We start from the raw sequence: 27,054 nt of genomic DNA, 5'->3' as shown, positions 1-27,054 counted from the left end.
CTTTAAAAGTGCAAATGTAATCAATTAGTTTTTTTAAATAGAGAGTGCAAACTGTAAACAGTTGATCCACTTTTCAACCCCTATTAAAACCTTACTCTAGGCATTTCTCTGACCACAAAGAAGCTGGGCGTCAGTGGTACAATATGTGTTAGTAAGTGTTAACAGCATCTTGAAATTTTAAATGTACAATTTACTGTGACAACAGCTAAGGGAGGTGGGAGGCCACAGCAGTCAGTGCTTGCAGTGTATTCTACTGGTGAGCAAATTACAATACAACAAAATGTCATGGTCCTGGGTTGGTGACCCAGCGCTTTGAGTTTATTATTATCATTTTCTAGTTTATTCTGATTTTGTATTAGTTCTTTGGGTTTGGTCGTCGTGTTTATTATCCCTACCTGTGTCTTCCCTCTGTGCTCAGTTCAGGTCCCCACGTTTGTGTTGCAAAATAGTCTGTGTGTTTCCTGTTTTACTTTGTAGGTCTGTGTCTCGTTATGTCCACGAGTCCCATCTGTGTGCCCACCTGTTCCTCGTTTCCTCATGTGCCTGCCAGTGTATTTTAGTCCCTGTCAGTTAGTTCTTGTTGTCATGTTGTTAACGGCGGTTCCCCTCTCGTGCTGCAGTTTCTCTCGTGAGTTATATTCTTGGATTTCCCAGTTTAGTTTGTTATTGTTTTGTATTCCTTCCAAGCCTGCATCAAAGCAGAGTTTTTGAGTTCACATTTTTCCTCTGAGTCCTGCATTTTGGGTCCAATTCCTGACTGCCACACTGCACATCATGGCACAAAATGTGTTGGATAGGCATACCTTTGGTGGTGATTTCCACACCTGTTCACTGACCATGGGGCAGTTTTTGGTCCATGGGTGATGGGAAAAGTCAACCCTCAAGCCTTGTTGATTGATTTTTAAAGATTGTGATGCTAAATGCATGAGAACTTATGCTGAACAGTGGGCACGTCAACAATATTCCTCTATTCAGCTGCTCTGCAACTCAAAGGTTTGACAGTTGCGAATATTTGTCAGCAAAAAGGATGTCAACGGAGCCTCCTGCAGTTAGCACAGATTGAACGCTGGTGCCAGCCTACACACCACTGCCACTACACTAACAAAATGGACTTGACTGACAGAGAAGGAGAAGGTAACACTGGTATGTAACCTGTGTTTTAGTGCTGCATGTTCCTTGTTTGACTCTCTATCTAGTCTGCTTCTCCCCACCCCAGGGAAAAGGGTAACACCACCTGGGTCTGGGTGCAGTTTCCCCCTCCAGGGGCAGGGGTACTGTGGAGATCAGGGAAATTATTTTACTGCTACTGTTCATAACTATCATCTTTATCATTGCATTAATCATCATTTCATCAAAGCATTTATTGAAGCTGTTGGCATTATGTTATAATTTGTATTACAGGTGCAGGTATAACCCCTTTAAACTGAGTTTAAGTTTATAATCTTAAAAGGCCCAACTCTGAGTACACTCTGTGCCGAAAGTCGTGACCGGAAAGTGCATACTTTTGCAGAGCATGCTTTTGCACCCAGAAAGTGAAACTAAGCAGAGTGTAAGTGACGTGGAGCTTAGAATGTTAATTCTACAGTAAAATAGTAGCTGAGCAAAGGCTTGAGTGTATTCAGCAACCTGCTGCGTTTGAGTTTGCTTGGTAACAGATGACTCAGAATAAGTCAGGAAGTGTACTTCTAAAATGTCTTTGTTTCCTCTGTACAGTGTGCACTTTTGTTTGGTTGTTATTTTGAGGAGCAGTTTGGATGAGGCTATTTGAAGAATCAGGTTATTTGTTTATATTCTTTTTATTAAGCTTTTAGTAGTGGCTCTTGATGAAAACATTTATTCAATATATTACGTGTGTGTGTGTGATGAATGGAAAGATTAAAAAAATATATATATTGATGCTGTGCCAGTGTTTAGAACTTGTTTCTATCAAAAACATCAATTAAATGTCTTTACATCTTTGACATCTTTTTAAAGGCCAGTACAAATTTAAGTGCCCAGCTCTAAAGAATGGTACGCTACAGAAGTGTGATGCAGCGTGGTCCTACCAAGAGGTGCGCAGGCTGGCAGTACTGACAACAGAAGAGATGGAGTACTTGGAAGAGAACATCGCCCACCTAGCTGCCACAGAGTACTGTGAATTTAAAACTGTAAGTGTCCAAGTTAACCTCATTTACTTAAGAGTTTAGTAGAGAATGATTGCCCTACAAAACAAAAGGCTATTTTGGGGATAATTTTCTTTGTTCCCTGATTTATATCAACAGCAGAATCAACACACTGAGCTGTAAATTTAATAAATTATCTCAATCAAAACCACCTGCGCTGTCATGAAGAAAAAAAGACTGAAATTTTCAACTCCCACTCACGTTCTCTATGATGTAACGTGTAACACTGCAATTGGCCATTATTTGGCTGATAACTTGATAAATGACTTTTTTGTTAGAAAGAAAAGCATTTTTAGTCTTTTGTTTATTTAAACATTTATTTTGATAAGTAAAAATAAAACCTGAAGAAAAAAATATTTTAGGCAACCAGGATAGGCCCATTGTTGAAGTGAGCAGGTCCTGGCCCCTTAGGCCCACTCACAGTATTCAAACTGTGCTTAAAAAAGGTACCATTTTCACATGGTAAGTGGCTTAGAAATTATTGAATTCTTTAAATGTATATTTACAAGTAATCCTTAAAAAAAAAAACAGGAAAATGTAACTAAAAGTATTTTGGTTAAAGGTGGTATAAATGTAGTCATTAATCTTTGGTCAAAGCAGTGCCAGCAATTCCCCACTGCTCTTAGTTTGTTTTTATTATGATGACTAACTTGGTAAGTTTACTGCACTGATGTGAGGATAATATCAATCTGATCAGTTTCAGTCATGTGACTCTAAATAAAGTTTATATCCAAAAACACTGAACTTCTTGAATGTTTGTCATAACAGTGTCCTGGTTGCAAAACCTATGTGGAGAGAGAGGACCTGACCAACCTTAATGTTCAGTGCACAATCTGCACAGCTGACAAGAAGAAAGTGTCCCAGTTCTGCTGGCAGTGTTTGAAGCCATGGAAAGGCAGTGCTCCACGCTCTGACCGCTGTGACATTGATGGATGCATCAATCACAACCTCGAACTTCTCAAGAACTGCAAGACTACCACTCTCCCTCAGGTTCAAGGGGTCGATGCCTGTCCCTCCATCCGGGCCTGTCCCACCTGTGGTCAGAGGGTGGAGCACGACAAAACAGGCTGCAAGAACATCATCTGTCCTCGCTGTCAGAAAGAGTTCTGCTTTGTGTGTCTGAAACTCACTCCTGAGTGCTTGAAGAAAAGTTCTTACTTCAACCCCTGCAGTGATGGTGTAGCTCCCAGACAAACTTCAATACCTGTGTGGTGCAGAAACTAAGACACAGCATGCTCTCTGAGTCATATCCTTCTCTCATGTTAGACTTTTTCTTTTATATTTCATTCAGAGAATTTCATTGAGAGAAGCCAAATGTTTTATAGCCTGACTTGTTCATATGCTTTAAATAGTGGTAAACTATGTTTCCTGTAGTCAAAGGAGCTTGCAAAGAAAAGCGTCTGGACTTTAAGTTACTTGCCAAGGTGAGAGAGCCAAGGTGTGAAACTGGGTGTGGGTCCCAAACAGGACCCACACCCAGTTTCACACCTTGGCTCAGGCGATTAGAGGATCATCAGGGGGTCCTTTTGTCCCTCTGTGGGGGGTCACTCCCACTAGGTTTATATCTGGGACTCTCCACCATTTGACCTTAGAACTGAAGAAGCTTCTCGGATGAGAGGTGAAACGTCTTCAAGTAACTTAAAGTCCAGACGCTTTTCTTTGCAAGCTCCTTTGACTACGATGACCTGGATGACTGAGAACCTTCACAGACATGTTTCCTGTATGCATTTTTATGTTGTACAGACTTTTTAAAAAAAGTTTTCTTTGATAAAGATTCCTTGCAAATAAACAGAATACATATTTAGTGTCTGACAAGTATCAGTTCATGTAGATATTTATGTGTTAATCAGTTTCTGCAGCTTTAATATAAATGAAATTAACCCTATAGGTGCAGTAGAGGGCCAACAATGAGACAACCACAAAAGTAGGAATGGTTTTACTGGTGGAGGATGCTGATATTTCTTTTGTCATCATCTATTCTTTTTTTACTAGTTTTCATTTGGTTACGGTCAGTTTCACTGCTTTTAGCGTGAGGTGAAAACTCGACCCTACAGAGGTTGAACAAACAGTCCAACTCTACCGGATGCCACAAAACTACATGCCACTGCCAGAAGGTTTTCTGTGTCTCCCAGCACAGTCTTAAGAGCATGGAGCAAACTCCAGGAGACAAGTGGTTACTCTAAGAGAGCTGGAGAGGGTTGTAGAAGGCCTTCCACCCATCTGCAGGACCGGCATCTGTTCCTTTGTGGAAAGAGGAACAAGTTGAGTACTACCTTAGCTTCAAAATGACTTCCAGCACTGGTGTGAATGTCTCTGACCAAACAATTAGAAACAGACTTCTTGTGAGTGGCCTTAGGCCCTGATGTGTCCTTTAGTGGTCCTGTGCACACTACTCGGCATTGTGGAGTAGAAATGGCCTTTGCCAATGAATACCAGAATACTAACAGAGTGACAGTAACAATAAAAATAACTTTCCTTTCCAAATATTTTTGCCACTATGATTTCATCCCACACACCCATTCTCCTTGTTCTGTGTTTACTAGCTGACTGACTCGTGTTTGTGCTGAAAAACTATGGGAGTCAAATTAAAGTAATGAAACACACTCTCCTCTCTGTTGTCCCATTTATTATATTTCAATTAGGAAGTAAAATTGTTTTAAGTAATGTCCATTGAATTCACGTTCATTTAACCATGTTAAGTTTATCTGGAATAATTTCTTCAGCTCAGCCATCGTTACCAAAATTATTTTTAATTTGTAAATTTTAAGTTTAAATCTGATCTAAGCTAGGGGAATTTCTTATTGGGTCCAGAGGTAAAGTCATATACAATTATATGGAAAACATTTTAGCCACGATTGTAATCAAAACATACTGTAAAATGAGTATTTTTGTATTTATTAATTCAGAGCCAAAGTTAAGAAAATCAATATATAAATGACAAAGAAATGGCAACAGATGAGCTCAGAGGGCTCTGCTGAAGAACACAACACATTGCAATGCTTAAAAAGGAAATGCACAGCAGATTGAAAAGTAATTAAGTAATACTGCAATTAAAATCAGGCATTAAACATATAAACACAAAAGTTTACATTTAAATATTTCCTTGTGAAATTTCTTGTCTGAAATCATTGAGACTTTACATTCATTGGTATGTTTGTTTTTGGTTTTTTTTTTACACAAAGAAATGTGAAAATAAAATGAAATCGATAATACACTAAAAGACTGCATAAAAATGAAACCATTAAGAACAAAAGACAAAAACACTCAGTGATAACAGAAATATGTGTTAAGGTATATCCCAAGTTTCTTTGAACCTTTAAAAACGTTACGCCAAATAAAGCCTTTAGTCAATTCTAACTTAAGCATTTTGTAGCTGTTAAAATGAATGAAAAAGAGACAAATACAACACTCAAGCTATATTTTTCAAAAAGAACAGTGGAAAAAATGAGCAGTATTATAACACTTTCTCTGCGATCTTCAATGCAATTTTGGTATCAATCATATTCATGAATGAAAATGTGTATTTTGTTGACATTTAAAGAGTTTACATTTTGCCCAAAGTGACCTCTTTATCTATTTCAAAATTTAAACTTCTTCTAATATTTCTTTGTTTTTCTAACCATTTCGTCATGTGCTGTGTGGTTTCATCCGTAGTTTTCTTTATGATGATCTTTGTCTGACTGTCGTCTTTACAAGCACTATCAATTTCTGTATGCTCTTCGTCAATTACTCTAACAATAGGACTTGAATTCACTGAAACATGTCCTCCTTCTGTAAGTCGCTGAGCTCCAATTCTTGCTTTTGGTTGAAAACACTCCAGTCTTATAATTTCAATATTTTCCTCACTACCTCCGTCCTGCTCCTCTGTTAGTCTTTCCTTTGTTATCTTATTCCCCTCACTCTGATTCAGTTTGGTATCACGTTCATTTTTCTGTTCTTTGCTCTGTATCTGCACACCACCAACACTTTGTGATGTACGGGTAACACTGATAATCTTCTCAGCTGTTTTCTGCCCTCTACCATCTAATCTCATGCTAACATGCTTCACAGCTTCACTGTTGTCAGGATTTTCAATGGTGATTTCACTCATTTGAATATATTTATCAGCTTCTTTCGTTTCTTCCCTGTCATCCCTCACACTCCTCCTCTGAGTTTGCACACTAACATCTTTATGTGCTGAATGTGTAACATCATGATTACTGGCTTCACCCATCACATCTTCTTTTATTGGTTCATTAAGAAACCTGCTAATGCTCCTCTGCTCATTCATCTGATTATCTTTAGGTATGATTTGTATTCTGTCACTGCCTGTTTGCTCGTCCTGAGATCCATTTAAGAGGTCATATCTTGTTAACAGCTTTCCTTCTCCTGTCGTTACTTTATCAGCTTCAACACTTACAAATTTAGAGCTGTAATCTTTTCCAACATTTGGTCTACCTCCCCCATATTCTCCTGTATCCTTTCTAGAGTCGTCTGATACTTCACCACCCTCACAGTCTGTGTGATTTTTATGGCGTGCTGTCAGGGACAACTGTTCCATCTCCTTGATCTCTTCACCAACAGCATCTGTGGGATGAATTTGAAATTTGTTATAAAAGCATTTAATGCACACCAACAAAACATTAATGGAAAGCATTATAAAAAGATTTGTCCTTACTTTTCTTCTTTCTGTAAAAAAGTAGATAAGCACTCTCAGATCTAAAGAAGAAAAGAAACTGATTTATTTTTCAACTAAATCAAAATGTGTAGCTCATGTATTCAATACAGTGGTTTGAAAAGTATGTTAAAGCTTTGTATATCTACAGACTGCGATATTTGCCCTTTGAAAATTAGCTCCAATTCAGTCAGATTAAATGGGGAGCAACTGTGAACAGCAATGCTTAAGTCTTGCCATAGATTCTCAATAATATTTAGGTCTGGACTTTGAGTGGGTAATTCTAATCCATGAACTTGCTTTGATCTAAACCAGTAAGGACTGAGGCCTCCTGGTGGGTTGCCAAGGTACTGCAGGTGGGCCTCAGCGATAACAGAAATTCAGTTAGAAATACTCATGTACTGATACATATTTATATAAATATATTTATATAAAAAAAAACTGAATTTAAACCGGGAGTATGGTTGCTTTATTATATTATTATTCTAACCTAAATTTTCTGCTCTTGATTTGAAGTTTGTGTCTCTGGATGACACATTGACCTTAACAACTGGCATATAACTCGGTACAGCCTGTGTTGTTTATGTTATTTAATACAATTTTTAGAAAATACATGTTTTTTTTTTTTTGTATTTTGATTAGACTGAAGATTTAAGAGTGAGTGGGCCCCGAGGGATGTTCTGTTTTTTTTAAGTGGGCCTCAGCACTCTTGACTTTGGGAATGGCTGATCAAAACCATTCCTTTGTTTGCATCAGCAGAATGGTATGACATAGTAATGTGGTATAGTGCATTAAATTCAATGCCAGTGCATTCACCTGCATACATGAGATCTAATATATCTACAGTATGCACTTGTGCAAAATAAAGAAATATTTGCAAAAAAACACTATGTGGATATAAGAAAAAGACAAAATCTTACTTCTCAGTGTTGTCTACTTGGAACGGTTCATAATCAAGCTGTGATGGAAAAAGCAAAGAAACATATGATCGATCTCTTTCTCCTCCTCTGTAATACATAACTGCGCAACATGGCTGTTTTGTATAATGTTTCAGCAATAGTGAAGAAAGGACTAACAGTCTTACCTCTGTGACTCCAGCATCATCGAAATTATACCATCTGTCTCCGTGTTCCTCCTCGATCTTGATTCTTGCACTGTAAAGTCCACTTCTCAGATCACCAACATGATCCACAACTGCATACAGTTCATATGTCTGACTCTGATCACCAAAGAAAGAAATGACAGCCATGAAAATGAGCAAAGAAAATGAAAAGGATATTGTTTAAATATTAAAATATACTGTTATACATACGTCTGGTATCTGCAGGGTGTAGGGAACCTCCACAGCACAGCTGATTTTGACGTATGACATGTCATGATAGCTGAACTCAAAGCGCTTCAGAAGCAGAGGCAAAACATCTGGATGATGCTTCATTCCATCTTTCTGAATGAAAAACATCAGAATATGTCATTATGTTTTTTTTCATTATAACATTATGAAGTAATAATTCTACAATAACAAAATCAGCTAATGTGCATAAATCAGAAAGAACTTTTCTCTTTACTTACAGTAGTAGCATCAACTTTGTCATCACACTGGTCACAGTACATCTGATTTTCTCCACTTAATTCTGTCATTCTGAAAAACTCGTCAATGCCATCCACCTGGAAAATGCACACATTTCATTTTATTCCTTAATTCCCTCTGACATAAACCCGCTGACTAGTTTCACGGATGTAGGGTATTCAGAAATGTTTTCTCAAGAAGGAATGTGTCTAACACGAGACAATTAATTAACCCTTGAGTCTAACTTCCTTTTGAAGGAGATCTGAGAGAAAGCAGTAAACCCTCACTTTAGTAACAAACTACACAACCAGCATACAATTACTGGTGTCAGTAGGCATTCAGACTGCAGACTTCTGCATCAGCTGCAGCTCATTTATAAAAAATCTGTAGCTGATAACAAACCATTCCAGTTCCTTTGTGTTACTTAGAAAGAGACAGGGTTGGACTTTAGCACCCCTGTTATCATTGTGGCCTACACTGTTCTGAGTTGTGCTACTACTCTCCCCACCCCCACCTTCCCCTGCATGTGGATTTAGGGCGGGAGGTGTGTTCTTAGATTTATGACACGGTCTAAGGAGCTTGGAAAGAAAAGCGTCTGGACTTCTTTAAGTTGCTTGAAGATGTTTCACCTCTCATCAGAGAAGCTTCTTCAGTTCTAGGGTCAACAGACACAGAGACTAGTGCTCCTGTAACTCAGACAAACTCACTGTGATGAACAACTGAATGTAAAATAGCAGCAATCCTAAAGAGAGCCTGATTGAAAATGCTGGTTTAAAGATTTATAACACATTAGTTTGCATCTGACTGTGCTTGGCCTCGTAGTTTAGATCAGCGGTTCTCAAAGTGTGGCAGAGTTCTGACAGGTACAAGTTACCTGGCAGATAAGTTTTGCGGACCTCATGTTTGACATCTGCGGCTGTCGACTTACACACGCAGCTGCAGCTTTTTGGCTACAGCCTACACACATCAACAACAACAACAGTTCATTCTGTTTTAAGCCGGCGAGGCATGATTGGGGATGCCGCTCAGGTGTGTCTGCCTTCCCCGCAACCACGCCGCAGACCACACCCCACCAAAGCTCTGCAGTCAAAAACAGGCTCACTACAGCCAATAAGAGTGAATAGTATAAACTCTCAATAAATTCTAAATTTTTCATCTGTGTTCACAAGTTTCTGGATTTCTTTTTCTTTATAAGACTAAGACTGAACTTTATTTTTGTTTGTCAATTTTCACATTCTGTCTAACTTGTTGCTTGTTTGAAGAAGTGGTGCAGATTAGTGAAGCAGTTTAGTGACAAAAGTTACAAATAGTTGTTTGAAATGAAAGTTGTTTGTTTAAAACAAGTTACTGAAGGATTCATTGTGAATTTATTAGAGTTTATTATCTAAATAAAGTTGCAGTTAGGCTTTTCTGTCATTGTTTTTATTAGACGGTGTGTGAAAACATTTCTTCAAAGTCAGAGAACCCCTGGTTTAGATCAAGGAACTGTGAAAGTAGTCCAGGCCCTTTGATCACATTATGGTTAATTTTTGGTGGGGATGTACCAAGTGTGGCAAGAAACAGGTTTGAATGTGATGATTAAAAACTGTTCATGTTTATACTGTCTTGATTTTAAATAGTTAAAGAATAGGTATACTTTCTAAATATATGTATCTTATTTTATTTAGAACTTTAGTTTTGGATATTCATCTTTAAGTGGGAGATATTTCTTTGTCTTTTGTTTTCTAGAAAAATATTTTTCTTTGTTAGTTTTTCTTAGTTTTTCTAAAGTATGGCCAACTAATCTGCACTGTAATTATGACTATGAATAAGCCACTGCTGTGAAGTAAAGGGAATAAAAACTGGTGAAAAGCCACCGACACGCTCAGGCGCAAAAGTTAAACCAATTGAAAGTGTACAGTGGAGGGAATAATTACTGGGTGCCCTGCTGAATTACTCACTTTCAAAGAAATGAACAGTCTCAAATGGAGAGAGACAGAATATAAACCAAAAATCCAGAAAACAACTTTTATTTGCACTGTATAGAGCGAAATAAGAATGTAGTCTGCAAACCAGCCAAAATTCTGGCTCCCACAGATTGTAATCTGTGTGCCACACGGGTACACAGCCAATCAGTGAATTGCAGATACTCCTGGTCTCAGCGTGTTATATGTATAAAGCTCACCTTTTCACAGAATCTGTTTGTTTCATTCCAACATCTCCACCACCATGGGTGAGACCAAAGCTCTGTCAAAGGGACAAGACTGTAGATCTGCATAAGGTTGGAATGTGCTACCACACCATCAGCAAGAAGCTTGGTGAGAAGGTGACCACTGTTGGTGTAGTTTTTCAGAAATGGAAGAAACATAAAATGACCATCGGTCGCCTTCAGTGTGGAGCGCTTGCCTCATATGTTGAAGATGATCATGTGCCCAAAAGTACACGGGAGGAGCTTGTTAATGATATCAAGGTAGTTGTGATCACAGTCACCAAGAACACCATTGATGACACACTAATGGCATAATGGACTAAAGTCTTGCAGCACCCAAAAGCTCCCTCTGATCAACAGCGAGTACAGGCCCATCTTTAGTTTGTCAGTGACCTCTAAATAATATAGAGAAGGTTTAGGATAAAGCACTGTTGTCAAATCAAAACCAAAATCGAGCTCTATGGCATCAACTTGACCTGCCATGTTTGGAGGAAGAGGAATGCTGAGTATGGCCCAAAGAACACCATCTCTACAGTCCAGCACGAATGTGGAAACATTATGCTTTGGGCTGTTATTCTGCTAAGAGTACAGGATGACTCCACCGTATTGTACCTTCGTCCCTCAGCCAGAACACTGAAGATGGATCCTGGATGGTCTTCCAGTATGACAATGACTCAAAAATGTAATCAAGGAAACAAAAAGAGGAGCTAATGAAGAAGAACATTAAAGTCATGGAGTGGCCTAGCCAGACCTCAGTCCTTAAAATCTGTGTAGGGAGGTGAAGCCTCAAAGTGCTAAGTGGCAGCCAAAAAACAAACAAACAAACAAACAAACAAAAAAAACAGGATTATGAGAGTTCCTGTAAAGAAGAGTGGGCCAAAAATCCTCCTGAGACATGTGCAAGCCTGGTGACCAGCTACAAGACCCTAAAACTTTTATGTCATGTGTTTTTATAAATTTTTGGTTGACATATTGTCTCTCCATGACACTACCACAAAAATTAGAGACTGTTCATTTCTTTTTCAGAAAATTTTCAAATTCAGCAGGGTTTGAAATCTCCCCTACGGTATATATTGAAAACAGAAACATGCTCAGAGGTTTGAGGCTTGTCAGATCCTTACCACTCTGTATCCTTCACTTCCTTTTGTGTGAGTGCAGGAATCCACCAGTGCAAGAGGAAGATGCCAGAACGGTATATCTATGTCAGTCTCTGTCAGGCATTTACAACAGGTGGTCTTCTTTGCCAACATGCCATGGAAGATCTGAAAAACAAATGAACACAAACCTGTTAACATCTATTATTTTTTTTCCATCCTGCTTATAGTTACCCTTTGATGAAGACTGTACCTGTGATGCCTGAGGACTGGTCAGTGTTAAAATCTTCTCAAAGTACTCTGCAGCATCATGCTGTTCATACACTGAGTGCAGAGATGTTCAACAAAACAAGTCAACTATAAAAATGTTTCTTTAAATATGAACTTTAATTATGGATTATGAATGCAACACTTCAAATGCACAGGTGATTTACAGAATTCAAATGTTTTGTTGTCCTGTGTGTTAACATACTGTACCATTGTCAATGCCCAGCGTCTTTATTATTGCATCCGTCTTTGCAGTATGATTCTGTAAGTCTTCAAACAGTGCTTTAAGATGTTGGTCAATAAACTGAGAATTTTCATTGGTGTGCCTAAACAAAGACACTGCTGGTCATGAGTGATACAAAACTCAGTTTTAAACTGCTAATCTAGCTGACATGAATACATTATGGTGCATGACAAGTACAACGGACAACAACAAACCTCATCACAGCTTGTCTGAAGTCTTTGGTCATAAACAGCACCTGCAGCACACTGTTCAGATAGCATGTTGCTCCTTCTTTTGCCAAGCCATGGTACTTTACATCCGCTGCTGGGGAGAGATTGTTATGAAAGCATGCAAGTAGCAGAACTGCTTTCATACCATAAGCATGGATTATAAAACAGCACAGACAGCGAATAGTTGCACCCGTTCATGTTTTGCACAATTTACTGTTTTGTAGATTGAATTTTACGAGAAAAGCGTCAAAATCTTTGTTGATCAGTCCACATTCTAGTGAATAGGCTGCTTAGTATTACATTTTAAGACCCAGTTTGCTGCAAAAGAGGTTGAGGACACTAAACGCACTGCACCTACCTGCAAGGTTAAAGGTTCCGTCGAAAAACTGTCGACCCGTGTAATTCATTTTCAGTCACTTTAGAACCTCAGTCCCGTTTTACGCCGCCAGCGGCCACAAAGACACGGCTGGTTAACAGCAAAACAGTGGCAACGATTCCGCAAATACCTTTTCTACAAATACACTAATGCATGTGAGCATGCATTACGATTGCAACTTCGAGACACTCCCTGGGATTCTTCACGGAAAAGAGGATTAAGCTGTTTTCACGTCCAGTTAAGTCGAAACTGTGGTAACAGTTTCTGTTTGACCTGTTCGTGCTGTATTCAGGGTGCACCGGAAAAAACAATTATTTCTATTAAAATAAGCGTCACATGACCGAACAATGTTATCCTCTCCAAAAGGTAGTGGGCACTGCACCCTTAAATGTGATATTTAAAATATGAACCCGTAGTTATTTAGTCAGAAATAAGAAACCTGTTAATATGTTACATGTGTACCGATTCTCAAAGGAAGGCGGGATAACTGAACTCTGAAGCAAACAATGTATTCCTTTGGAATACGTCAGTCATCTATTTTTAATCCAGAAAGTGAAGCAATCACTGTTGGCACAGGGTGTTAGTTATTAGAGATGTAGAGCAGGTAAAGCAATGACGTTATGTACTTGTTGTTCGGGTTACTCCACAGTACACCAGTAAAAACAAATACTTTTATGCAATTTTCTTTTATGTCCATTTCTGGGAAACACTGCTGCTGTATGCTGAAATGTATATAGTGATATATAGTGTATAGTATATATAGTGATATATACTGGGGGACACTACTGTTTACATTTTAAGGTATCTTTTCTCTCATAGCCTGCTTCAACACTAATATTCCTACAGAATATGTTTTATCCTCATCAGCACTCATCTGTTGTTGCATGCGTGTTTGTCAGTGAGTGCTGTGGAAACTGAGACACTCATTCTGTGTTAAATGAAGAGACTAGAGTTGACGTTCAGCCGGCTTTGTTGACTTAGAAACCAAAAACACTGCCAAAATGATGAGCTCATGAGATTATAATTACCAGGAAATTCCACTGAACATGCAACGTTCTGTCAAAACAGTCACATTGATTCCAGCTGTGAGGGTGTTTACTTGATAAGATTCCCGATGAGATCATTCATGATTTCTGCTTTGCAGGCAGCACATGCATTTCCTCTGTTTAATAACAATCTTTAAGAAAGTTTCATCAGCTGCATTGTCTTTCCACCACAATATCTGTCAGAAAGCAGAAAACGTACACTTATTTAATGCATTTAATGTTAATTTGTCTTATTTCTTTCCTGAAGACCTCCATATATACTTACAGACAGGGATGCATTGAAGAGCGCAGTTTTATTTTATACAACAATAAAAGCTGATCTTTTTCAAACATGAGCATATTAATGGATTATTGTCACTTTTTATAAACAGTCTATATACAAAGCAACTTGCAAACAGTGGCTGAAGTGCAAGCAGTGGCAGCTGAAGCCATCGGTGGAGAAGATCTCAGTCAAGGCTTCAGTCCTCCAGGAACCTTCATCACCATGTGGATGACAGACATGTGCTGGATTCCATATTCAGACAACTTTGTCTCAGCTTCATCCAGCATCTTATCTGTGAATATCAGCCGCAGAGCTTCCTCTCCTGCACGCACACACACACACGCACGCACGCACGCACACACACACACACACACAGTAAATACCATTTTAATACATGCATTTTAATAGGCACATCCACAGAGATGTATTCGATTACTAGCCCACATTTAGAACAGAATCAGAAAGGGTTTTATTGCCAGATGTTGTGAAGGTTTACAACATTATGAAATTGCTTCGGTACTTAGTGCAAAACATACTATAAAGCAAACACTTAAATAAACATAAAAATTAAAAGTGCTGAGCAAATAGATATATACATAAATGCAGGTGATGATCAGTGCAAAAATGGAGCAGATGCAGAGAACATAGTAGAGAGTCATGTGTTTGTGTTGGGAACAGTCTTATTTATTGTTCATGAGTCCAACAGCAGAGGGGAAGAAACTGTTCTTATGGCGAGAGGTTCTGGTCCGATTGGACCGGAGCCTCCTGCCTGAGGGGAGCAAGTCAAACAGACTGTGTCCAGGGTGAGAAGGGTCAGCAGTGATCCGAGCTGCACGTCCCAGTGTCCTGGAGGTGTAAAGGTCCTGCAAAGACCTACTCTGCAGGTCTATTAAGTAATGTACTTAAAGTTGGACTTGCTTGTTACTAGACTGAGTTTCCACATTATCTGCTTTATCTCCAAAGGTTGATTCAGTTCATCTGGACGTAGCGTTTTCAGTGGAACAATGGGCTGGGAGGTCAGTTCCTTCATCATCAGTTCCTTCGAACTGACCTTCCAGCCCATTGTTCCTTCAGTGGGCTGGTTTCAGTCATTATGCAAATGCACTGTTTATAAGACTGGGAAACCTGCAGTCAGCTGAGACTGAAGAAGTCACTTGGATGAGTGACAAAACGTTTCTCCCACTGAAAACACTACGTTCAGATTAACAGAATCAACCTTTGGAGATTTACTTACCTGTATGATTGAGCATGCATCAAGACATTTGTGCTTTGTCCTTCTACTTCATCTCATTTACTCCCTTTACAATATTTTAAAGAAAAGTACCTAAAACTGCTGCTTGAATAGACCTAGCGGAGCTGGAGCAATATACTAATACAGTAATGTTTAAAAAAAAAAAGCTTGTCGTTGTGTATAATGTAGTCTACTTTCACTTTTGATTCTTCAGTTTACTAAAAGAAAAACAACATTTTAAACGCTACTATGAGCGCTTTCATCAGCCACGGGCTACGTGGTGTCACATGATGTAAGTAATGGAAGTCTTAATGTCTCAGTGCATTTACCTGCGGTCTCCGGAAGCCTTTGACTTATTTTTTCCTTCAGCTGTTTCACTGTCATGTTCTGAAACTGCTCGTCAGTGTTGCACAGGTCAATCATCATCTTCTCACCCCGTAGTCCATGAACTACAACCTGGTAGATCTTTCCCATTATGTGCTGGTTTCTGTGCCCCTGGTTTTGCTCTCGCAGTGCCCGTTGATGAAACTAATAATGACACTTTAGTTTCTTCTTTGGGTTCATCAGAGGGCTCACGAAACTTTCACTTTCATTTAGATAATTGTTTTTGTCGCTACTCATGAGACGTCTTATCTTTTACAATCAGCACCTCTTTAAAAAAAACTGTCAAATATATGTTGATGTTTCCTCAAAAGTGTAAATTAAAATATTTTTTTTAAAAAAAGTTTTTAATATTTAACAGTGTTTGCTATAAAAAGGTTCATCACTGAGTTTATTCTTAGAGTTTATGGTCGTCATTATAGTTCCTGTGCAGCACTCAGCATGTAACAGCCTAAATTACCAAGTGTGTGAATGTGATTCTTTATTAGACGTTTCCCTGACTGGAAATCTAAACTGATATCTCAGTTTATGATGAGAGCAGGGCGTGTTTATTTACCTGCTGTTCCTCTTTAACACGAATCTCATTAAAAATCACTGCAAATATTATTTATCAGTTCCATTATAAAACAACATGTACCATGTTCAACATATTGACTGACTGTGGGGAAAAGTATGGTGGCCCTGAGAGGTCAAACTTACTAAACCCAAAGGAAACGACAGCTAATAGAAAATGCTGCAAAAAGCACACAAACCACAGCAGAGGTAGAAAAAACAGAATGGACACGAAGCTGGAAAAAACATGTCAAAAAATGCCAAAAAGCACATGTGAATCATGTTGTTAGCGCACAAGTTATCTTGGACACAAGTGAATCTTTCACTTTTTCAGCACGTCTCAGCACAGTCCATCATATGTTTGAGTTTCTGTCACTCCTTCAGTTGTTGTGATGCATCTGACCTCTCAGGGCGACATTACAAAGATGTGTGTTTGAGATCTTCTGCAAGTAACACCTGCATAACTTGACAAGTAAATTTTTCTAACACAAATGCACAAAGTCTCATTAAAGCAACGGTCTCCAACCCTTTTTTTTTTTTTTTGCACCACGGACCCGTCGGGCAATATTTTCACGGAGCTGTCGCGGATAAATACAACAAAATAAAACCAGTACTGGTACCAAAAGAAATATTCATAACACACGGGAAAAGACCCAAGGAAACTGACTTAATGATAAAACATTAAAAAATAACGATAAAAACCCTGAAAAACATCAATTTCACCCCTGAGCCTCAACTCTCGCGGCCTGGTACCAAACTACTCACGGTCCAGTACCGGTCTGTGGACCAGGGGTTGGGGGCCGCTGCATTAAAGAATTTACTGAACGTTTTAAATACATACACAGTTTGTTAGTGATGTATTTGGATTTACAGAGAACATATGTAGAGGCCCAAACTATGATTACCTATGTGCATTAGCCAATAATAAATAAGGAAGACATTGACATATAACAAGGTAAACAAATGCATTCCTGATCACAGTTTACTGATCACAATTAACACCTCCAAGGCTCTTTTATTAGATTTTTTTTCTCTGTCACGCTTGCAGTTTGTTGTTGCTTGTGTTTGGTCTTGAGTTTGCTGTCTGTAGTAACAACGTGCTGTTCTTTCATAATGTTGCTGTTTAAGGTATTTACATTTCTGCCCTGATTTACTGAGTTTTTATAATTAGAGGCTTCGTTGATTGTACGGTGACTCTTGGAGTAGTTTGTTGGGTGCAGGACTGAAGAACAGTAACAACTACAAATCCTTTTATCAGCAGCAGAGACAGAACCGTTCCCTCCCCGTCTAACAGGCCTGCTGTTTTCTCGTGTTGATGCTTCTTTTAGTGCCTCTTCCTTCTTTTCTTCAGCTTTAGTCTCTCCAGGTTTCTCTCTATTTCTTCCTGGGCTACTCCTTGGTTTACTTGTTTTTGTTCCAGTCTCAGTATCAGTGTCGTCCCTAACTTCCCAGAAAGTGTCTCGTGCTTTCTGACGTTTCTTTTGGGAATTACTGTTTTGCTGAGTCTCGTAAATTTTCCGTGTTCTCAAATGTTCTGTTTTGCTGATATGAGGATACATGTGTGCCTTTGTATTTGAATCAAGCCACTGCACAACTGCTTTAATTCTTATTCTACTGTCAGTTGTTTTGTTTATCCGTGCTGCTCTTTGGTTTGGCTGTTTATCCGGTTCTCCATTAAAGTTCATCAGTTCTCCCAAAATTCCATCATCACGACAGCTTTTTGGCAAATCACCATTGTAGCCCTTTAAAATGTCCTTCCCTTTGTCATTATATCTCTCTGGTTGATAATGAGGAAAAGCAGTGTCCCCTCTGTGTGTCTCATGACTCCTTCCTTCAGCCTTGATGTCTGAATGTGCACACTGAGTGTCGTGATCACTTCCATCAGTCTTTGGAGCTTCTTTGCTCACTTTGAACATAAAAACGGAAGATTAGTAAAACACAGAATGATCAATGACTAATCTGTCTTTGGAGAAGAGATTATTGCTCTTGTGGCATTTATTATGAATGTCATCATTTTTGCATCAGTCTGATATGTGTGTGGCAAAACAACTGGCACTCCATAAAAAAGAGAAGCAGCATCAAGTGACATTTGGCTTTTAGGAAATGAATATTTTAGGCAAACTGGCCAATCAATTGTGTAAAAAACAGTTAAATCAGTTTGTGTTACTTATTAATTTTCTGATTTGTACATTAGTGTTCTTCAAAACACTGAAAGAACTTAAAACTGAAACAAAAACAACCAGTACTTCTTTAAAGCATGCAGTTTTGGCTCCTCCTACAGGTCAAAAATAATTCTTCAGATACTCTTAATATTATTTTTATTTACAAGCTTTTGGGAAACACTTCTTAAGTATGCTAGTAAGACAACCTTTACATTTTTACACTCTTTGCACTACATCTAAGTCTAGTGAAATAATGTCACCTTCAATTAAATGTTATTTATTTGTCTCCAAATCACAACAACAGTTGACTCGATGCACTTTATATCATAAGGTAAAGATTACAGTAGGAAATGATTTTCTTTTCTCGGTGGGTTAACCATTTCAAATAAAGTGTAATTATGAATTTAAAAAAATTATAAGAGGTGATCTTAAGCAAACTTACCTTTCCTGTACAGGAGGATGTAAGCTGTAGAAGACCTGTTATGAGGAATTATGAGAAAGACGCCATCAAACGTCATCAAAAGTCAACCAGCTGAATAATGTGAACTCCAGCTGCTTCATGTCAGACATTACATGGTTCTAGCTCAGGAAATATTCCTCATGTGGCATTAAACAAAGTCAGTGTTTACCTCAGTGGGTTTTCTTTAGCAAAAAATAGTTTGACCTGAAAAATGAAAAATAATAATAAATTAATGACTTAATGTCATGTTGTTAAACACTTAACTGTCTGAGGACTTGTCAAATTATGCTCCCTTACACTTTCAACACGTCCATCATTGAAGCAGTACCACTGCCCATTTTCATATGATTTGATTTCTGCGGTGTAGTGTCCTCCTGTGAGACTGCCAAAGTGGTTAACCATGGCGTAGAGCTCATAAGTACATTTCTGGAGAGGAGGAAATAAAACAAAGTCATTAAATTTAAAAGATAAAAGTTAAAACTTGTTGCTGTTCTCTCTTAAATACCTCCATGTGTAAAGTTTGAGGCACATCAACTTTGCAGTGAAGCTTGACGTAGCGCCTCAGCTTGTAGTCAAAGGTAAATCTCTTTAGCAGGAGGGTCAGAACATCTGGATGTTGAGTTATCTCCCATTTCTAGGACACAACATAAAAACAACTACATGAACAAGAGGCATTCATCTTTTGTGATAAAAACTTTAAGAGATCAGAGTCATCACTCACAATGTCTGCATTTTGCTTTTCATCACAGCGGCTGCAGTATATCTGGTCATCACCAGATACTTGTTGTAACTCAAAGAAAGCTTCGAGTCCTTGCTCCTGCAAACCATGAAGATTTTATGTAAAACAGATTGCTCTCTTAACCTTTTGAAAATATATACCCTTCTTTTTGATGGGGGGAAATTCAGTACCACATTGTAGGTTTTATATCTTGAATCTTCCACCATTAGTGGCAGAATCCAAAAGAAGCTCCTGGAATCGTTCTTCATGTCGCACTTACAGCATGTTGTCCTGTGATTCAGCTCTCCTTTAAAGATCTGGACACAAAAAAGTACAATTGTTGCTGTGCACCCGTGTAATCAGAGGCACTGTTAGAGCTATACTGGACTGACAAAAGCATTTTGTTAGTATAAAGTACAATAATTTGTGAGGCCTACTGCTACATCTACTCCTATTTTCTGTTAGCAGCAAATAAATAACTCATTTGGCTTATTAATCAAAAAAGTAATTTCTGCTATTTTTTTTTTGCTTTTTTGTAAAATGGGAAATGTGAAAGTTTATGGATTAAATATTAGCATTAAAACTATCATTTTGATTAAAGACATTGTGCATTCAAAATACTTTGACTATGTTTGCCTCTCTTATATTGTCTCGGGTAAATCTAAGTATTTTAATCTTTACACTTTAACTCAGCTAATGCACATATTTGAAAAAGTATATGTACTTTTTCAAATATGTACATATATATTGATTTTTACTCAACTACCCAGACACGTGTTTATGGTACATAAAAAATCTGATTCTTTATTTTCCAAAGGACGCTTTTGACACCGATTAGCAGACAGCTACAGCTGGTGCCTGCTGTGCTGTACGTTGTACACGTGTACCTAGATATTTTCAAATTTCAGCACTGATTAATGAACACTGTGCCCTTAAAGTAAACAGAGCTGTATATTGGTCGCACCTTGGAAGCGTCTTGGCTCGTCATACACAAAATCTTCTCAAAATACTCAGCAGCATCACGTTGTTCAAATACTGAAGATCAGGGAGATAGAAGAGGACGCAAAATTATTACCAGAGCACCAGTGATAATATATTTGTTACAGCATTTCAAATGCACACACAGAATAATGAGACATGTCAAATAAACCATCTTACCATCTGTGATGCCCAGCTTCTCTGTGATGTTACGTGTTTCGGCCAATTGTTTCTGTAAATCATCAAACAGCTTTCTCAGCTCTGAGTCAACAATTGGTGAGTCTTTCCTGCCCCTCCGGTGATCTGGACTGCTTAATATGTAACCAGGAAACAAAGGAAATGTGATTAAAAATCTTTATATTTCCACTTAGTTCCAGATTTTAACGCGTATTAACTCCTGGAAGAAATACACTTTCACATCAATGTGACACTTCTGTTAAATAAAAGAAAAACTTCATCTTGTTTCTTAAAACTGAGTCAAAGAGTAAAAGAAAACAAAAAACATTTTCTGTGATACTCTACGTTTCTGATTTATTCTGATTTATTCTGATTTTCCTACATTTCTTCTTTTTTTCTTTCCCATGTATCTAGGCTTTATGCTAACTTATGACAGCCACATTTAAAAACATCCCAAATAAAGTTTTTTTTTCAAACCTTTTCAAAGCGTCGCGAAAGTTTTCTGTCATGAAAAGCACCTGAAGCACGCTGTTCAGGTAACATGTAAGACCTGGACTCTTAAGGCCATAGTAATCTAAAAGGTAAGTCAATGAGGGTAAGGAATATAAGTCACACATCATTTAATCAGAGCCACATGCTTTAAGCTGCTGCATTTTATACTACTTACCTGCAACCGGAAGGCTTTTTAGTTTCTTTCTGAACCTCGACACGAGGGAGTGATTCATCCTGATGTCCGTCTGATGTGTGTCGGCATTTTCACTCCTGAACTTTACTGTCAGATGCTTGGGTCCATTCTGTTGAAGGATATTAGATACAGCAGAAGTTAGAGCAGGAGAGTCAAACACACTGCTCGGGGGCCACACTTGACCTGGTAAAGACGCCAATCCAGCCAATTAGATGGCTTTGGAAAATTAGTAGAAAAGCATAGACATTAAGAAGCTTTTAAGAAGTTTTTTCACCTGATAAAAACCTTCCCTGTGGCCATTCATACTGGGCCAAAAATAGTTAATTAATAGATAACAGTTGTGTGTAAAGTGCTGTTGAAATTGCGCTTCTTTTTTCTTATAATAACATATCGCGGGTTTGCATTGTGTAGTTAAACTTCTTTACACTGAGAGAAGGGGGAGCTTCACTGGTCTGGCCCACTTAAAATTAAAGTTTGCTGTATGTGGCCCAGGATGTAAAGTGAGTTTGGCATTCCAGAAATTGAGGATAACCAGAAAGGCACCAACAAACATTCAGACGGCAGGGTCAGAGTTTGGCATAAACAACATGAAAGCACGGATTCATCCTGCTGTATATCCACAGTTAAAGCTGCTGGTGGTGTACAGTGGACCATTCCTGATGACTGCTTCCAGCAGGATAACTCACTATGTTAGCTCAAATCCTCTCAAAATGTTTTCTTTTAACATTAAAATTAGTTCAGTGTACTCAAATGACCTCCACAGTCACCAGATGTCAATCCAACACATCAAGTTTAGGATGTGATGTCAGAGTCATGAATGTGCGGCAGACACATCTGCAACAGCTGTGTGACGCTGTCGTGTCTGCCTCCTCTCGTTTGTTCTGTTTTCTCTCTTCCTGCAATAACGTCACTGTACTGTGTTATGTGGCTTCCTTAAATAAAGCTCGTTAAAGTAAAGTTGAGCTGGTAATAATAAAGCAACATTATAAATACGATACTTTTACGGTTTGTAGTAGCTACAGGTTTCTTTGGTAATGTGCTATCATTACAAATGTGCTATAAGTAAAATAACCTTGAAACGTCTGATTTTCGAAATCGATTTAAATTCAAATTTAAATTGTAAACCCTTTAAATTTGAATGAATGCGTCCACAGTAACAGTATGTGTCTCGAGTGTTATTGAACCATGCTGCCGCCTCTTAGCCGTGCTTACCCGCCTTCGGGGCGATAAAACAGACCATTCAAGCAACAGTAAAACAATCACAGCTTCAGTATAAAGTACCAAACGCACTGACGCTATAACCCGTAAGTCCAGACAGAAATAATGATGATGTTTTCTAACGGTGAGTAGTAAAAAGGGAGGGTAAACAGGAGAGTACTCACCGTGCAGCCTATCTGATTTACCGACCTCAGCAAACTTTCACTTTCGATGCCGTAGCGACGCTGAACGAGGAAGTGCGACAGAGATGAGGTGCGACAGACACACAAGGACCCACCGCTGGAAGTACACACAGACCCTGGAGGCTCGTGATTCCTGGTAAATGTAATATTTATTTGAATACTTAAATGTGTGGCTGTCCTACTTCTGGCTGAGCGTTAAAATAAAAGCGGAAGTCTTTAAAACTGCTAGAGCTGTGCCAACAAGCGAAGACATAACATTTCTCCCTTTAACAAATCGCCTGTTAATATCTTCAGTTTATCCACTTAAATAACTACGAAGCCTCCTTCAAGTTTAAGTTTATATTCTTTTAAAATATTACATAAATGTTGTGGACATGTTTACTACTTTGTAATAACAATCTCATAAGAAAGAGAAACGTTAACATTCTGTAACAAAGTTAAAGGCAGCTGGAACTTCCTTGAGTGACTCGCCACACCTCACAGGAGGTTTTTAAATAAGTTGTTTTAAGACTGAGAGCTTCTGGATTCAAAACCCTTTACGTTTTAAGTACTCTTTGTAAGGGACACACATAAGCTAAAACATTTTTTTTTATGGTTATTTAACTGAAACTCAGCACACAAGCCTTTATCTGGGAGTGAAACAGAGACCATGAACACACTGAATCGTTTCTAGCAGTGTGCAAACTTTCATCTAGGATGAAAGTGGAAAATTCCTCCAGTAAAACTCCAGCCATATGAGGAGTCTTCAAAAACCTGGACTGATGCAAGAAGACATTAACAAACATTCACTGTATTCAGTCCAAGACAATAAGAAGACCATACAGTGACACCAACCACAGATAACATGAATGCATCTTCAAAAGCAAAAAAAGTTTATAAAAACAAGTCAAATTGTACTTTTCCACTTCATAAAGGCTCTGCACTTATTCTGGTGCTGTAAAGTGCTTGAAACTTGAATCACTAAAACTACTCATTATTCAGCAGCAAAAACAAAAACTGAAATCTGAGACTCCTACTTTAATTTGACAGCAGTTTGAGGTTGTAGGGTGTAAATCTCTCGTTTTTTTATGCGTTGGTTCATTTCCCTCTTGAAAAGGTGAACCATCAGCACACTGAAGATGTGTATTAGACAGCATTCATCCTCCTTTCAGTCCAAACTCCTATCTTGTGAGAATGACAGTCATTATGTTTGGTCTGTATGCAGGCTGACATGTTAATATAAATCTTATGTTACAGTATTTGTAGTGCTGGATCCCCAGAATGAGCATTCGTGGACAGGATCAGGTGGAGAAGAAATACGACCCTCTAGACACCACCCTGAAGTTTGTCAACAGGGAGGATGACTTGGATTCATCATGTAAGATTTGTTTCATTTTTACTGAATATAATTTATATTTGGTGTTTTGTTTCTGTTGTGGAAGCAGCAGCAAGAATCCAGCACAGACCAGAGAAGGCATCAAAGACAGATATGATGGTGATTAAGTCAGACACAGTATAAAAGGAGGAGTGGAGATAGAAAGCAGCTTACATGATGCACTCGGTGTGGGATTTGTTGGATTTGGATGTGTAGAGGGGTAGCTTGACATGCAAATCTAGTTTGACTTTGTTTCCTCTCTAAACCAGTAACATGTTTGATTTGTTGTTGTTAACTCCCTCCTCAGGTGATGACTCTCTCAGAGCAGAGATGTCCTGCGGCCACGCTGTCACTCCTGAATCTCTGACACGTTGGTGTCGCTCTCTGCTGGATAAGGTATGTTGTGTCTTTGTAGCCCTTTATTTTTTCTTGTAAATAAAGTTTCATGTTTAATTTGGATAACAGTGGTGCAACAAAGTTCTATTTAAGTTTTGAGCTCTGTTAAAATAAATCTTTTTTTAGCTGAAATTATTATACAAATGTTACCTTTTAGGTCAAGATCCTGCTTTTTTATAAATTGTTTAAGCTAAATAGTTGGGTACTACTGGTATAAGGAATTTCAAGGAATAAGTTACTTTTATAAAAGGTTATCATTGTGTGTTTGTCAGATTTGATTGTGAAAATAGTCAGTAGTTTATTAGATATAAATGTAACAAAGTACTATTACCGGTATAATTATTATAATTAAAGTAAGAGCCTTGAAGATTTGGACTTCAGTTCTTAGTTATTTCTCTAATTATACAGAGAGTCTTTTTTGTTGTTGTTTTCAGGGGAATTACAAATTCAGATGTCCGGCTTTAGTGGACGGCACCAAGCAGTGTAATAAAGAGTGGTCGTACCAGGAGGTGCGCAGACTGGCTGATCTGACTGTGGAGGAAATGCAGCACTTTGAAGAGAGCATGGCCCGTCTGGCTCTTGCAGACCACTGTGAGGTTCAGCCAGTAAGTGATTTATGGTTATTATTGTGACCTTTCAGCTTATTTCACTTTGATAAAAATGTTTAAAGTGGAGGTCTCTTTCTTTTCTTTAAAACACTGTTTCCCACATCAGTGTCCTCAGTGTAAAACAGATGTAGAGAGGAAGGATCTGTCCAACCTGTGTGTCCAGTGTGTCGTATGCACAGCTGATCAGAAGAAGAAATACCAGTTTTGCTGGCAGTGTCTGAAACCGTGGAAGGGTTCAGGCCTTCGATCTGACCGCTGTGACAACGACGGCTGTGAGAACAAGGACCTGCAACTCATGCAGACGTGTAAAACCATTGATCTGCCTGAGGTGGAGGGGGTCACCAGCTGCCCCGCCATCAGACTCTGTCCTACATGTGGCCTGAGGGTGGAGCATACCACAGAATACTGCAAAAATATCAAATGTCCTCGCTGCAAAATGGAGTTCTGTTTTGTCTGCCTGAAACTGAAGCGTGAATGTTCACAGACTAGTTCACCATATGAAATCTGCCCCAGTGGGGTCGCGCCAAGGCAGACCTCCATCCCTGTGTGGAGCAAAACATGAAAACAAGACAAATGAACAATTTAAGAGAATGTTTATATTTTCCTTTAACGTTTTAACAATTGTTGATATAAAAAAAAAACGATGTTGCGTATCTCAGCTCCAAAAGACACACCTCTATTTTGTCAGCCTTTGTTTCTCTGCCTCCTACTGGCTGAACTTTAAATTGCCCAACAAGAGACTGTTCTCTTCTGTAAGTCACTAACTGTGCAGAGAGATCATTATACATCTTTTACTCAAACATTTCTGTGAATATGAAATATGAATACATTTTTATCAGCACTCAGTTTATTACAAATGAAATCTTAGCATCATGCATCAGGTCTTCTTGTGAGACAAAATGTTAGCCTGTAGTTTAAGCGTAATGTGAAAAATAAAGAACTTATAAAAAGTGCTGCATTTCTTCTGTTTTGTATCAACATGCACATAGTGGATCAGTAGCTCCTAAATTATAAGCATTAAACAAAATGATTGATTAGAAAGAAATCAAAGGAGAGCTTTGTATTATATTAGTGATTGATGAGTAAAAATCTGGATCACAGGATATTATTTATACGAGTTAGCACTTGTATTTCATAGAGGAAACAAAATCGTCCATTATAGAGATTCTGAATTTGTAAATTCTGTTGTCCAATCTTGTGCACAGAAATATTCATGACATCACTTTTTCTCAGAAGAAACTAACCGATCTTAAACAAGCCAGCCTAGAACAAAGAACACCAGACTGCCTGACTTTGCTGCTGTGTTTTGTTCACCATCATATAATCTTGTTGTGTCTTTACACTTAACACCTTCTTCCCATGATGGTTTTTCTCCTTTGGACAAATTTATCACCTTCCTTTCCTCACCTCTTTTTTCACTTCCCTGGTCCGTCTCTCTTGCAGCTGTTTTTCTGCCAGAAAAACTGGCAAAAGTTTTTGGAACTTGTTTGTATCCTTTTTTCTTTTTTTTTAAGTTTGTTTTGCATCCATTGCGTAGTGAGGAAAATACACAACAATGTCACTGAGGGGGTCAGTTCGTTTTTACGTTTCCTTGTGTTTTTAGGCAGTGCCAAAAAAAATTCTCTGTCAGTTTGGATTTACTTATTTGCTCTTGCCACTGCGTCAATCACAACCTTGAACTTTCCAAGTCCTAAACTACAAGTATACTGCCGTCACTTGTGTTCAGGGGGTTGACATGAGGGAGGGCAGTATACTGTCGCGTGAGTGATTTTGTGACTCCCAGAAAACCAGCCAACCCTGTGTGGCACAGAGAAAAGAGCCAACATTCATTACATATTATGGTTCTCATGCTCGATATTTTGTTTTAGATTTCTTTGAGAGAT

General features: G+C 38.4%; 4 protein-coding genes across 7 annotated transcripts; 2 read left to right on the top strand and 2 right to left on the bottom strand.

The window, feature by feature from the left end:
* Positions 1–1,106: 1,106 nt before the first annotated feature.
* LOC101465498 (putative E3 ubiquitin-protein ligase RNF144A-A) lies at positions 1,107–3,529 on the top strand. Its single transcript, XM_076882225.1, has 3 exons — positions 1,107–1,134; positions 1,975–2,147; positions 2,931–3,529. Exons 1-3 carry the CDS (start codon positions 1,107–1,109, stop codon positions 3,384–3,386), a joined length of 657 nt encoding a protein of 218 aa, XP_076738340.1. The 3' UTR covers positions 3,387–3,529.
* Positions 3,530–5,036: 1,507 nt separating this feature from the next.
* Positions 5,037–14,255, bottom strand: LOC106675147 (uncharacterized). 4 transcript variants are annotated; one of them, XM_076881743.1, is made up of 11 exons: positions 13,790–14,255; positions 12,371–12,479; positions 12,143–12,258; positions 11,919–11,989; positions 11,693–11,833; positions 8,386–8,481; positions 8,129–8,260; positions 7,901–8,035; positions 7,737–7,774; positions 6,820–6,860; positions 5,037–6,728 (listed from the first exon to the last, which is right to left on the bottom strand). In XM_076881743.1, the coding sequence occupies exons 2-11, from the start codon at positions 12,400–12,402 to the stop codon at positions 5,707–5,709; spliced, it is 1,824 nt and encodes a 607-aa protein (XP_076737858.1). In that variant the 5' UTR covers positions 12,403–12,479; positions 13,790–14,255; the 3' UTR covers positions 5,037–5,706. The 4 variants fall into 4 exon arrangements, with proteins under 4 accessions (XP_076737858.1, XP_076737857.1, XP_014264661.3 ...); XM_076881742.1 differs by lacking the exon at positions 13,790–14,255 and adding an exon at positions 12,744–13,235 and having other exon boundaries at positions 12,371–12,518; XM_014409175.4 differs by lacking the exon at positions 13,790–14,255 and adding an exon at positions 12,744–13,234.
* Positions 14,256–16,145: 1,890 nt separating this feature from the next.
* On the bottom strand, positions 16,146–22,918 carry LOC101475002 (uncharacterized). Its single transcript, XM_024799607.2, has 12 exons — positions 22,796–22,918; positions 21,396–21,522; positions 21,206–21,302; positions 20,732–20,862; positions 20,538–20,608; positions 19,765–19,890; positions 19,577–19,672; positions 19,361–19,489; positions 19,153–19,281; positions 19,025–19,059; positions 18,838–18,872; positions 16,146–18,139 (listed from the first exon to the last, which is right to left on the bottom strand). Exons 2-12 carry the CDS (start codon positions 21,451–21,453, stop codon positions 17,229–17,231), a joined length of 1,818 nt encoding a protein of 605 aa, XP_024655375.1. The 5' UTR covers positions 21,454–21,522; positions 22,796–22,918; the 3' UTR covers positions 16,146–17,228.
* LOC101476442 (E3 ubiquitin-protein ligase DDB_G0292642) lies at positions 22,662–26,767 on the top strand. Its single transcript, XM_004576449.3, has 6 exons — positions 22,662–22,755; positions 22,851–22,949; positions 24,050–24,170; positions 24,475–24,563; positions 24,998–25,168; positions 25,278–26,767. The coding sequence occupies exons 3-6, from the start codon at positions 24,074–24,076 to the stop codon at positions 25,731–25,733; spliced, it is 813 nt and encodes a 270-aa protein (XP_004576506.1). The 5' UTR covers positions 22,662–22,755; positions 22,851–22,949; positions 24,050–24,073; the 3' UTR covers positions 25,734–26,767.
* Positions 26,768–27,054: the final 287 nt, after the last annotated feature.

The sequence above is a fragment of the Maylandia zebra genome, linkage group LG3 (genome assembly GCF_041146795.1).
Source record: "Maylandia zebra isolate NMK-2024a linkage group LG3, Mzebra_GT3a, whole genome shotgun sequence".
Taxonomy (NCBI): domain Eukaryota; kingdom Metazoa; phylum Chordata; class Actinopteri; order Cichliformes; family Cichlidae; genus Maylandia; species Maylandia zebra.
This window is presented reverse-complemented; position numbering and strand designations above follow the sequence as displayed.

Coding starts and splice junctions, on each gene's coding strand:
- LOC106675147 (XM_076881742.1), bottom strand. CDS start 12,792: ATGAATTACACGGGTCGACAGTTTTTCGACGGAACCTTTAACCTTGCA. Junction 8,036..8,128: donor ACACCCTGCAGATACCAGAC/GTATGTATAACA, acceptor TTTGGTGATCAG/AGTCAGACATATGAACTGTA. Junction 6,861..7,736: donor CAAGTAGACAACACTGAGAA/GTAAGATTTTGT, acceptor TTTCTTCTTTAG/ATCTGAGAGTGCTTATCTAC.
- LOC101476442 (XM_004576449.3), top strand. CDS start 24,074: ATGAGCATTCGTGGACAGGATCAGGTGGAGAAGAAATACGACCCTCTA. Junction 24,171..24,474: donor GGATGACTTGGATTCATCAT/GTAAGATTTGTT, acceptor CTCCCTCCTCAG/GTGATGACTCTCTCAGAGCA. Junction 24,564..24,997: donor GTCGCTCTCTGCTGGATAAG/GTATGTTGTGTC, acceptor TGTTGTTTTCAG/GGGAATTACAAATTCAGATG.
- LOC101465498 (XM_076882225.1), top strand. CDS start 1,107: ATGGACTTGACTGACAGAGAAGGAGAAG. Junction 1,135..1,974: donor GACTGACAGAGAAGGAGAAG/GTAACACTGGTA, acceptor ATCTTTTTAAAG/GCCAGTACAAATTTAAGTGC. Junction 2,148..2,930: donor AGTACTGTGAATTTAAAACT/GTAAGTGTCCAA, acceptor TTGTCATAACAG/TGTCCTGGTTGCAAAACCTA.
- LOC101475002 (XM_024799607.2), bottom strand. CDS start 21,453: ATGAATCACTCCCTCGTGTCGAGGTTCAGAAAGAAACTAAAAAGCCTT. Junction 19,490..19,576: donor AAAAGCAAAATGCAGACATT/GTGAGTGATGAC, acceptor GTTGTGTCCTAG/AAATGGGAGATAACTCAACA. Junction 18,140..18,837: donor CATCCTCCTGTACAGGAAAG/GTAAGTTTGCTT, acceptor TTATGTTCAAAG/TGAGCAAAGAAGCTCCAAAG.